Source organism: Peromyscus leucopus, chromosome 8b, assembly GCF_004664715.2.
Source record: "Peromyscus leucopus breed LL Stock chromosome 8b, UCI_PerLeu_2.1, whole genome shotgun sequence".
In the NCBI taxonomy this organism is placed as follows: Eukaryota; Metazoa; Chordata; class Mammalia; order Rodentia; family Cricetidae; genus Peromyscus; species Peromyscus leucopus.
In genome coordinates, this window is record NC_051086.1 from 43,812,883 (window position 1) to 43,825,628 (window position 12,746).

General features: G+C 49.3%; 1 protein-coding gene across 1 annotated transcript in view; it reads right to left on the minus strand.

Annotated features, from left to right (window-relative positions):
• Positions 1 to 3,975: 3,975 nt before the first annotated feature.
• The window catches only part of Usp22 (ubiquitin specific peptidase 22), a 28,694-nt gene continuing 19,923 nt past the window's right edge, over positions 3,976 to 12,746 (minus strand). The window contains exons 8-13 of the mRNA XM_028857475.2: positions 11,754 to 11,912; positions 10,668 to 10,794; positions 9,601 to 9,692; positions 7,973 to 8,035; positions 7,427 to 7,576; positions 3,976 to 6,748 (exon numbers count right to left, since the gene is read on the minus strand). Of these exons, the coding sequence (XP_028713308.1) occupies positions 6,706 to 6,748; positions 7,427 to 7,576; positions 7,973 to 8,035; positions 9,601 to 9,692; positions 10,668 to 10,794; positions 11,754 to 11,912 (634 nt within the window). The 3' untranslated portion in view covers positions 3,976 to 6,705. The remainder of the gene's footprint in view (positions 6,749 to 7,426; positions 7,577 to 7,972; positions 8,036 to 9,600; positions 9,693 to 10,667; positions 10,795 to 11,753; positions 11,913 to 12,746) is intronic.

The window sequence follows — 12,746 nt, forward strand, 5'->3', positions numbered from 1 at the left end:
TTGTTGTTCGGTGTGACTTTGTGGTATTCGATAGCTCCCAACTCCAGGAGAGCTGAGCAGAGCTGTAACAACCTCACTGGGGAAATCCTCCAAAGCTGGAGCAGACTTATTATATTTGCATTATGGAAACCTTTCCTGCAGTAAGGACTGTATTGCTCTGCTGGGGAAATTGGTCCCTGTGGGAACAGAGCTGTAACAATTGTTGGGATACCTTTCCCTTCAGAGCTGTAGCACTCACACAGCAACTGTTCATCTTCCCCTGGCCCTACAGATCTTTGTCATCTGAATGTGATGTTTAGGGGTTCCTTGTTTTATTTATTCTGCTTTGGGTTCTTTTAAGATTTGTTTGATGTTTCTCTTTCTCTCTCCTGAATCTTCGAGCTCTGAGGCCCCGTTGACTTTGTGGTTCACTCTGGGTCATTCCCACTACACCTCAAGTTCTGTTTCTTTCTTCACCGGCTGAATCTCCTCTTCAAGGCGTCTAGGGCAGACACTTGGTCTCGACCACAGCTGCCTGTTTCCTCCAGACTCTTCCTGATAGCTTCCATCTCTCTGCTGCAATCCCCACCTACTCAAACACCCTGTCCGCCTGTCTGCTTCTGTCCACGTGTCTGTCTCTAGACAGTGGGCTTTTCATTTGCTCTGCGGTATTGTGCCACTTTTGACTGACTGCCAGATATGTGCAGAAGACTGGAGAAGTACCTTCATTTCTGCCGATCCGTTAGCCATCATAATCTAGTTACGAACTGAGGTGGGATTGGGTTGTCACCTTGCTTACTCTCGGGGCCCCACTGGCTTCACATCCCTTAGTGCTGCTGGCCTCTTGACAGCAGCGGAGTCCAGCGTGTTCCTGTTCTACCTCAGCTTCACGCTTTTCTCCTGGGGCTCTGCCACATGGAGGGTCATCTGTTTCTGGCTCTCCCTAAGTTTCAGGTGACTGTTGTCTTTGGAATGAGATGGGGAGCATCTACTGCCTTGCTGCTCTCTCAGGCTTAGGCAGTCCAGATACTCTCAGACCCAGGACAGACATTCTCACTAACACCTCAACCCCTCTCCCTCAACAGCAGTAGCCCTTTCATGCCACTCAGCCACAGCAGAGGATACATCCTTTCCCCTCCACCCAACCCCCGTGGCTCTCGGCCTGTACCCTCAGGCCAACCAGCTTTGCTGCCTTTTACTCAGCAGCTCCTGGAGTCTGGTGAGCTTCATGCATTTTCTGCCACAGTGGCTGAGGGCCTCTCTGGTCTCTGTGCCCAGCATGTAACGGGTGGTATATGGAGAACCTGTGGTGGGTGTGAGTTCCCTTTGTGCTGAGGTGTGTTTGGATGAGGCTGCACCCTCCCCACAAGGCTTTAGTGACCAGAGAGGCATTATGGGGATGGAAATGAGGTCTGACTGGTGTGCAGAGGGACCTTCTGGAAGTGGTGTCATTTATGTGATGCCAGAGTAGAGCCTAGTGACTGAATCCTGGTGGCGTTCTAGGAGGGATCAGAAGAGATATGTCTCCACAGTTCCATGCTGCCTTGGGGCTCTGGGACATCTTTTCTTATGGCAGCCCTGTTAGTGGTACCACTGCCAGCTGCGAATGGGTCTGTGCACCCTGTCTGCAGTTCCCACTCAGCTGACCCACATAGAACCAGGCCCTTGGACTTTCTAGCCTCCGGAACCATGAGGAAGTAAACCTGTATTCCTTTTAAGTTTCCCACAGACAGAGAATTATAGCAAGCGAGATGCACTGACACTTTCCTGGCTTCAGACCATCGAATCTGCCCATGGCTTACTGCACTTCCATCAGAAGCAGGCTTTGGAGATGACACTTTCTAGCCATCCCAGCACCTGCCTTATTTTACAGATGAGGGACTGTAAGTCACATAGGACCGTTGCTAGCTAACACAGGACACACTGCCAGGGCCACTGGAGTCCTGGCTGCAGTCTGGTCTCCTGATAAATGCTTTCCTGTCATCAACTGCTTTCTGTGGGAGACAAAGCTGGAGAGGGCATTATGTGGGGCTTTAATCAACATTGGCCTTCACATTTATTGCACAAGGAACATGGTAAAGCAGTGACTTAACATTTCATTCAGGTGGGTGGAAAAAGCAGCTTGTTTCCTGGTTGGCAGGGGAACATGTGAACTCAGAGGAGGGAGCAGGGCCCTTCCTGTAGACTGGTCTAGGCTGGTGCTTCAGGCTTAATATAGTTAAAATGGACCCCCACACCTTCCTGTTTCATGATCTTTTATGCCTGGACTAACTCAAGGACCTGGAATTCAGGGACTAAAAACATGTTCCCTTGTTGCAGGGGGATTGCCTGTTTAAGCTAAGAGCGGAGTCTCCCAGAAACTGCCTTTAGTGAATGAAAGCCTCCTTTCTGGGGACACCCTTCACCCAGGGCTGGGCCAAGCCAGGGTGTGCAGTCCCAGCTCTGTGCTTCATGAACCTGCAGAGCATCCTGCTCCAGAGCCCAAGAAGCTGGGTGCAGTCTGCCCACTGCCTGGGACTCCATGTATTCTGAGCACTCAGCCCTAAGGTAGCAGTCATCCACTATCTCAGACAGTCTCAAGATATGAGCTCTGGTCCATCCAGAAGATGGGAGCTGCTCAAGCAGGTGGCGTCTTTTCCACATTAACACTGTGACGGATGCCTAAGGAAGGAAAATCTGTTTCCAGATGGGTCTCCACCATGAGACGCTGCTGGGAATGAGTGGCATCAGCCCCACCCCTCCCACTGTTTTGTGTGGTGGAATCTGTGACTGGAGTTCTCAAGATTGGATGTATTGGGATTCCAGTCAGTCAAACAGTGCTCTGTGCTAGAAGCTGCACTTTCACTCACCTCCACGCTGCCAACTCTGCACCAGCCTGGCAGAGGACAGTGGCAATGGCTTCTGCTCCCATCACCTCACCTGCTAGGTGGACTTTGGGGAGAACTGATAAATGGAAGTGATGGGATGTCTGAGGCAGGCTTCATATTAGAACTAGAAACCATTATGTAATGCTGGTGCCTCACAAGCCAGTGCAACACTGGACTGAGGGATTATGAAACCTGCTCAATATTATGCTTAGAAATGAACTCAGATTTGTTCTTATTTTTCTTGTCCCAGAAAATCTGAGTGTTTTGTTTAAATGGGCTTTAAAAAATTATATTTTTGTGGCTTTCACACCACACATCTCAATCTCATTCATCTCCCCATCCCTTTGTATCCGCCCTGTAAATGGGCTTTACAAATATATTTTATGTTCATGGTGTTTTGCCTGCATGTATGTCTGTGTGAGGGTGTCAGAAGCCCTAGAATTGGAGTCACAGACAGTTGTGAGCTACCACATGGATGCTGGAATTGAACCCAGGTCCTCTGGAAGAGCAGCCAGTGCTCTTAACTGCTGAGCCACCTCTCCAGCGCCCCTCTTTTGGCGGACAGTGCCAAAGACTGAGCCTACATTGTTAGGCACACTAATGCACTTGTCCTACCTCTCAGCTTTAACCACACCACTTCTGAGTGTTAATCTGAAAGTCTTAGACTCTGAGAGTGGAAAGTTTCCGCCTATGGTACCTAGCAGTTGTCCCATTTAATCTAATGACTGTCACACAGTGAGGTCAAGGACCAATTTCAGATCTCACTGGCTTCTGAGACAAGGGTCTGATCCAACTAGGTGAGCTCTGATCAGCTGAGGCTGGGAGTGGGGGAAGAGGTATCAGCATCCACTATGTATCTCTGCTTGTGTATGCAGCCACGGGCTGGCCCAGAGGAATGTTCCCACCTCACTGATCCTGCTGCCCATAGAAGATAGCAGTGTTTGTTTTTGTGTAGTGAGCCAGGGTCTTGCTGTGTAACCCTGGCTTACCTGGAACTTACTATGCAGACCAGATCTGCATAGTAAGTTCCATCTCCACCCACAGACAACCCATGGCCGACCCTCTCTACCACCTTGTCTCCTACTACCCACCCTGTGGCTGCCTGTGTTAGCAACAGGGTCAGCAGTCAGTTTCAGAATAGAATGCAGCTTTATTAGGATATAGGAAAGACTCAAAGCCACCAGGGAGACAGTCAAGCCCCTCAAAATGACAGGGGAGAAAGTGACATAAATGTCTTGGTAATAAAACTTCTAACAACAGTACAATCATTGAATTTTTTCCCATCACAAAAGGATTTCAAAGCTATAATAAATGAAACAAGCCACTTGTCAAAAAGAACAATAATTTTACACAAGAAAAAGCATACATACCAAGCCAAACACAACAGCACTCAGGTTCACATGGTGTAGGGCGCTCAGGCCAGTGCCCAGCTTGAGGGGGCTCCTGGGATGAAGAGAGGAACTGCAGATCCCATTCTACCTCCTGCACTGAAGACATCTGAAGAGGGCTGGTCTGGCCTCCATTGAGGCTGGTACCAGTGGTATATGGGAAGAGGTCTGCTCACTGCTCTAGACTGGGGCTGGGCAATACAGCCCTGTGGTGAGACACACTTCATGCCCATCTGAGCACCTACACTGGATGGTCCTTGGGTGGGAAATCCTTTTCCTGCCTTGCTATCCAAAGGCAGAACTGAAAAGCCTTCCCAAGCCCACTGCTCAAATCTGCTACCCCTCAGTCATCCACACATGCCTGTCTATTTGAGACATCATGCTGAAGGTCCCAGGACAGAGGTAGGGCCAGACAGATGTGTGGCAGTCAGAGTTGGTTGGCCTCCTTGCTGCGGGCAGAGTGAAGTGCTTAGAATGTTACGTCCATGGTAAAGAAGAGGAATGCATTTGGATAGAAAAGGTTAAAGTCAGGCTGACAGAAAACAGGTGCTGTCCTCCTCAGTGCCCCAAATTCAGGGAGAGATGGGCCATGTGCTGTAGGGACAGAGGAAGCAGGCCTGGCCAGCACACCTGCTCATTTCCCCTGTTTCTGGATGCCCCATCCACCAGAGTGTCAAGGAGACAGACCTTCAGGAGTAGTTTTGGGCTCTGGTTCCTCTAGGCCAACTGCAGAGAACTCTTTCCTATGGGTATTCACAAACAGAAGAATATGATTCCCCGAGGGCATCTCTACAGCTGAGTCCACAAACATGGGTCCATGCCTGAGAACCTGGGCTCACCCACATTTCTCAAAGAGGGCTTCTTCTAAAACATGCTTCAAGTCTGTTCTCTACTCTAACTGCAGAAACAAGAACACAACAGCAGAGAACATGGCAAGTGAGCACACTGTACAGGAGGGTTAGCTGTCCTTGGCTTCTGAAGGTGATTTCACACCACCACTTAGAACAGCACCACTTAGCTCTGCCACAACCACCCCATCCCATGCCAATGGCTAAGGAGCCGGGCTGGAATCTGCCCTGCTTTTTCATAGTCTGTCAGTGAAGAAAAGTCTTCTTATCTTCAATTAGTTAAAAAAAAATTCTGCCTACATGATAACTATGTAATTCAAATTTAGGGTGTGTAAATCAAGGACAATCAGAATACAGCTGTACTTGCTATGCGAAAATGATGCAGATACCTGCTGTAGAGCTACAGCTCAGAGCCTGGCTTAGGAAATACTTGCCGGTCCTGAAACTCCTGGGGTAATGTGCCCTAGGCTCCTGGGCAAGCACCACTGAAAAGGCAGTGGTGTAAAGAGAAAACACTGGGACCCTAGACTTTAATTTCTTAGAAATAGACAACCTAAGCCTTGTCCAAAGACACATGCAAAATATCTTACAAGAAACTTCATGACTGACCCTGTTAGCAGAACTGGTCACCAAGCCTTTTTATTCTGGCTGTAACTGAAACTATAGCAAACACAGAGCAGAGGCAAGCGGAGGACACAGTGCAATGCAGTCTCCAACCTGGACCACTCAGCTGCAAACCGCACACAGCCACCAAACCACCTGGGCAGGCAAAAGGACCAAAGACAGGAAGGGACATGGGAAGATTGGGTCAACGGAGCCACCAAGGCATATTCCATCTACTGCAAAGATCAACTGCCTGGCCACCAGCCGTGTGAGAAAGCAGAGCACAGGGCAAGCCAACGGCACTGATCAAAAAGCAAGACATTCTGCTCTCAGAGGAAAGAGATCACCTAGATTTCCATATAAACTCGGTAATCATTCACTTTACTACTATCACATTTATGGAATTCACTACTGTGGAAAAAGAGCAAGGGGTAGAGAAAAGATGCCTATTTCTAGAAAACAAAGGGAATCTCTGGGCTGATGTTTCCACATGCAGTTGATGCTAAGTTATCTGTAGGACAGATGTTTCTAGCCTGTGGGTGGCCTCAACCTGGGCCCAGGGCTATTTTACAACCTTAGAAAGAACAGGCACACTTCCTGCCCTTAATGCCACAGAACACAGAAGGCTGCTGCAGGCCAAGCACTCTGCCCTCCGGCATCAACTCTGCCCACTCTACAGCGTTAACAGGCTCATTTTCAATGATGCAGGTGCTCTGTAAACCCGTGCGGGATGACAGGGTGAAGCACTAGGCAGAGGCTGGTCTGCTCTGAGGACATCCACCCTCAGCATCCCACAAGGTTGAGAAGAGGTGGCCCCTCAGCTCCTGTCCACCAAGGGCGCGCTCCACTCAATCTTATAGCTTGTGCCCACCCTGACATCCCCTAGTGTGGAGGGGCCATGTGCGAGGCACGTCTGCACAGGAGGGATACCACGGTGTTCTGATGTGGGGAGACCAGGGGTCATGTCGGAAAACTTGCCAACTTGTTCTCTTTGTTTTTCCTGTCCAGCGGGGCAGGAGGCTACTCGTATTCCAGGAACTGTTTGTGGTAGAAGAGTAGGTACCTGAGGAAGTAAAGGGAAAACTGGGGTTAGTCCTAACTTCCAAAATCACTATGCCAGTCAAGACTGATCCACAAGTCTGACTTTTGATGGTATGATACTGTAGCACCTTAAGTCTTCAGGAAAGGGACACTTCCGGCCTCCCATCACCCAACTGGACTCGGTGACCTCCCGTAGCCATGACTTCTCCATGTCTCCTTCAACCCCAACCCTGTCCAGTAAGCAGCACACTCTTTCTCCATGAGCTCTCCCCAGGGGGCTCCCAGAGCCCAGAGCCTCACATCCACCATCTACATCTGTGGCAGGCGGTCTGTCTTGACCCTGGGGCTGGGAATTCTAAGGACCCGAGGAGGCTCAGGGTGGACGACACACGAGTAACAAAAGCAGCAGAAGCTGATCCAGAACCACAGCAGATGAGCCCAGCATGGGGAGGACAAATGCTAACTGCAATGTTCTTTGATCTAGAGGAGGCGCAGACAGCAACTGTGTTCAGCAACACTCCTACCCTGTAATCACGACCTAAAGGTGACATCTGATCCGAGGAGCCACTGTCCCTTCAGCAACAGACTAAATTCAGGTGAATATCCCTTGTGGCAGATGCAGCCTAGCCCGTGGCTCTGGTCAGACAGGAGAGATGGACAAGCACCATCACAGATCCTCTAACCCCACCCCTACACATACCCTTCGCTGTCCAACACATCCTTGATGCTGGCCTTGGTGATGATGGCATCATCACACTTGAACCACTGGTCTTTGTGCTGCCGTATGAAGCTGGTGTAGTGGCCACTTTCCAAGGTCCCTTGATGGTTAACAACAGCAAACAGGGAATACCTGGTGTGGAAGGAGAGAGCATCTGAATAGGCCTAAAGCAGAGCTTTCTAGCTGCAGAGTTGGGAGAGCCAGGTCTGCACCACTCAGCTCTGGCCCAGCAAAGATAATTCCTGGAACTGCACTGCACAGAAGAGGTGGCGGCAGTGACGATCCCCAGTGGCAGTAACTGCTTTACTTGTGCCATCCGCCTGTGCTATCAACAACAGGAGGAATGGTACCGAAGGAGCAAGCTCATGAGGTCGAGCTCCTCTCCTAGGTAGATCCTCACACCAGGTTTCTAGAGTGGGGTTGCCACCAGGAGGCAGACTGTTCAGAGAGACTGGAAGGAGGGAAGGACAGGTCAGCTGTCTGAGAATGCCCACGCACCCGGCCCCCAGGCCCTGTAACCCCACATACTTGTTGTCATTGTTGAGACTGTCCAGGGGCTGCTGGTACTGCCCATTCATCCTGCTCTCTTTGCTGTAAGGCAGGAATAAAACTGAATTACTAACTTACCAGAGAGACAGGCTCCAATGACAGCATGTACTGATGCCAAGCAGTACACTTCATTTAGGCCAGTTTTCCTAGGCAGACTGCCTCACATAAAGGGCTGGAGATCCCTGGCCTAATGCTTCTGTGGCGGCACCCCCTCCCACAAGGAGATCCTGAAGCCACTTTCTGCTTCAGGGGCTTCTGATACTGGCTTTGTGAAGTTTTGCTTGTAACACACCAAATAAAGAACTCCTTCCAAAGGCTGTAAGTTAGTCCCATACAACATTCTTAAAGAGCACAAGGACACCATGAAGTGTCTCACTAGCAGCAGGTCGGGTAGAATGGGAGGAGGGGCTGTGCAGGAAATGCCAGGTTTCAAACTAATTTGGTTTATTTACTTACAGGCAAAGTTAGCAGAAGAAAGCAAGACCTGTGAGGCCTTAGTATGAGCAACAATGTCACCCCATCCCTGGACATGTTAATACTTCATTTTCTAAAGAACATTCTCATGGTCTCTGATATTATTTTAGTCAGTGACCTGTGGACCCAGGAACACAGCCACAAGGAAGGGCACCAAGACTAATAATAGGAAGCTGCTCAAGACAGTACAGTGGGCTGAGGAGTGGCTTCTGAAAATGCACTGTCTGTATCTTGACCCTCAAAACTGCGAATGTGAGCCATTTAGAAAACCTGTGCAGACAGGATGAGGGAAACTGAAATGAGGCCTTTTAGACAGGCTCTATCCCTAACCACCAGTATCTAGAAAGCAGGGGCCAACAGATGAGTCACAGACTCAGGAAGGGCCTTGGGTTCAGGGCAGTGACTGACAGACAGAAGAGGACCCAGAACCTCCAGGAGCTCAATGAGACCAGGGAACCGTCAGGATCCTTCTCACCAAGTTTCATGTTTTTGGTTTCTATTACTGTGAGAATAAACTCCCATTTTTTTTTTTTTTTTTTTTGGTTTTTCGAGACAGGGTTTCTCTGTATAGCTTCGCGCCTTTCCTGGAACTCACTTGGTAGCCCAGGCTGGCCTCGAACTCACAGAGATCCGCCTGCCTCTGCCTCCCAAGTGCTGGGATTAAAGTCGTGCGCCACCACCGCCCGGCGGAACTCCCATTGTTTTAAGCTACCACATTTATAATGCTGGCCACAGACAGCAAACACATTAGCAAGCACTGTAGTTTTTTAAGTGTTAAATCTTATGTGGTCTATAGTACACAGGATTTGACCTCAAGGAAGAGAATCTACTGTTGCAATACAATCCTATTTATCTGTATTTCAAAATCTGTCTCCATCAACCAAAAATGTTACACAGTCTGCCTGTGACTTTATCTTGATGAGTTGCCAAGTTTGAAAGCTGATAAATAATCAATGAAGGAGTCACAGCACAGACAGGCACCCAAGGTGAGACCAGGTAAGTACTGAGGTTGGGGACATGAGGTCTATACAGCTGTAATACAGCTTGTTTAAAACTGGCACTGGGCAATCGATCACCTACAAGACAACTTGCCTCCCCACCTGAACACACACAGGGGCACCAAACCTCTGTACCTGGAGGCCATAAAGGGCGTCATGTCCAGCTCCAGGGGAAACGACACATATGTGGTGATCTTCCGCCGAAGTTTGGCTGAGTGTTCAAATCGCTGCAGAGATGAAGGGAGGGGGGGAACACATGAGCAGACTAAGCAACAGTTGGGCTACCCAGCCTGGAGGCCCCGGCAGAAGGTCCTTGAAGAGCTTCTACTTTACTCGCTGATTTTCCTCCAACAGTTCTGCTCAGGCAGACACAGAATTCAGGAGCCTCCTAACTCACCCTCCTGAACACTGGGATTACAGTTGTGTACTACCAAGCTCAGACTGATCTTTTACATTTTAAAAGGTATAAAATAAAGAATAGGAAACACAGATCATACGTAACCTTTAAGACTCAAATACCAGTACTGGCTGCTCTACCAGAAGACCTCAGTTTGATTTCCAGCAACCACAAGGCAGCTCATAGCAGTCTGTAACTCCAGTCCTAGAGGATCCAACACCCTCTTCTGGTTTCTATGGGTTCTGGGGTGGAACTCAGAACCTTGTGCATTTAGGCAAGAGCTCTCTCTCCCACTGACTCACACCCCCTAGCCTGGGTCTTTATTTTGAAGTGAAACAAAGTTAAAAGAGGAGCTGAAGATGGCTCAGCAGTAACGAGCTTGAACCTGAGTTCAAATCCCCACACCTACATAAAATGCCAGTAGTGAACACACGCACCTGTAGCCTCAGCACAGACAGGAGAGCCACTGGGCTTGCCAATCTCAAACCTAACTCCAGGTTCAGTGAGAAACCCTGTCTCCATGCAGTAAGGTGGGTATGATAGAGCAGGACATGTGATGTCTCCTCTGGCCTACATTCAGAGACGGCAGTAGTAAAATCCAATCCTACCTCCTACAGCAGCTCCTTGCTATCTTCACAAGGAGGTGCACTCTGTCAGCTAGAGACGGAAGCGCAGGAGGCAGCTCTACTTCCTGCCTCTTGGGACTGGTGCACTCTGAGGGGCTCTAACCTGAGCTGGTGAGCTTGAGGCTGGGCTCCAGGCTAATGCTGGGCTGCCCCTGTGGCTGGTTTTCTGGGAAACTCACTTTGAGATGGAAGCAGGCCACAATGGGCAGCTTCTTCATGGTGAGCTGCTTTGTGGACTCTTGGTAGCTATGGCAACCGCTACACTTGATCTTGGCGCTGCTTCCTAAGTGCTCTGGTCTGGTAAATCTACAAGGCATTAAAAAAACCAAACCCGTGTTTTTACTAAAAACAAGCAAGCAAACAAACAAACAAACATGTTTTTATTTAACAACAACAAAGTGGAAAGGTAAGGACAAGGGAGAAAAGGGAACAGGTTATTTTACCACCCAAAGTACATGTCAACAGTTAAAGGTGTGTTTCACAACACGAAGAACTGTATCTTCCCCTGCTTCTCTGAAGCTTATTCTTTCTTTTCTATCCATCCATCCATCCATCCATCCATCCATCCATCCATCTCCTACCTACATACATATTTTAGTGGAAGGTCTGGGGAAATGGTGGTAATTTTCCATTATACATGTCATATATAATTCAACCTGTCTCCTAACAGTGGTGCATTCAGCCACACAAAGCTACAAATGGTGACAGCAGCAGTCCAGAAGACCCACAGTGCACAAAGGGCTCAATAAACAAATGGCGTCATCACTATGGGCCACCAGTCAGCAGCGGAATGGCACGATCTACCCCACACACAGCTCTCAGGGCTGCGGGAGACCGAGACAAGTAGAAGGGCCACCCCACAGGTGACATGCTGTGAGATTCTCTCAAACCTCCCTGAGAATCTAGAGGAAGCCAGAACTGAACTGCTGAGGTGAGGACCTGACAGGGTGGTGGATGACAGGGACAAACTATGATGCTCCTGCCTACACCAGCTTCAGCAACCTGCTGTGACATACACATCCACCCCTCTGTGCTGTGGGGTCTCATGATGGGGATGGGTGAAGATACCAGGGAGCACCATGTCACCTTATAGCAGCAGGATAATCTTCAAAGATCTGCTAATTTTGTTTCTCTCTCTCTCTTTCTCTTGTTTTTTGGTGATTTTTTTCTTCTTTTTTTTTCTGTTAATTTTTAAAGATTGAATCATGTAGTAAAATGGAAGGAAGAAGTGGCATTCTGAACCAACACCGCAAGAGATGTCTCACCTTCGCAGGCAGTCTGTGAGAGTGGTGGTGCCTGATGCATGGCTCTCCCCATTAACCACACTGCCCTCACTCCCGGGGCTCAAGGGCCAGAACGGGGTGGAGGAACCGGGCAGGTCTAAACTGATGTCCCAGAAGGGATCTATGGTGGTGGAGACCCCGCTGCAGGAAAAGATGAAAACACATGAGAGCACATGAGGACTGGTGTGTACTGTGGCCTGAGGCAGCCCCTAGAGATAGGCCAAACATGCTGCGTGCTCTGCCCACCTGTCTACCAGACACCTCAGGACAGAAGAGAAGTATGTATTCACAGTAATGACTTTATTTGGGGGATCTGGCAGAGTATAAAGTCCTGAGCTACAGGCAGAGCTCTGTGTGCTGGTACCCAGCTCACAACACTTAGGAAGTGCAGCAACACTGCTCAGAAACTAGGTGCCCTGCATGGGCAAAGACCCTGAGATACTTCCATCTACAGAGTGCAGAGGCCAAACTTGGCAGCCCTACAAACAAGGACCGCTGCATTTAACAAGGCTGACTCCTGCCAAGAGGCTTCCATTACAATATTAAAGAGGACACTCAGAATAGGAAATTGGGTTCAGGTTTGAACTGGAATTCAAGGCTACCTCTTGCTAACAGAATGTAGTAGTTATAAGGCCAGAGAGAGAGGAATTCTACATTGCTTAAAGATACGGCCTCAAAGGAGAACTGCTCTTGGAAAACCATAGGAGCACCCCTGGGTTCCTGTACCCTGGTCCTGAACCCTGTTCAGAGTACAGGTGGGCACTGGGGGATGGTGGCCAGGGTGTGCAAACCCAGGGGTGAGCCAGTGGAGCTAGCACCAGGCACAGCAGGGTGGGTGGGGGACTTCTCTGCCTCTGAAGGTGAAAGCACCAAGCAATGGCTATCCCTGGGGAGAACTGTGGCTTTATGTCAGCAGATGGGAAAGGGCCCGATTCATATTAGACCATGGGATTCAATGATCTGCCATCTGAAGGG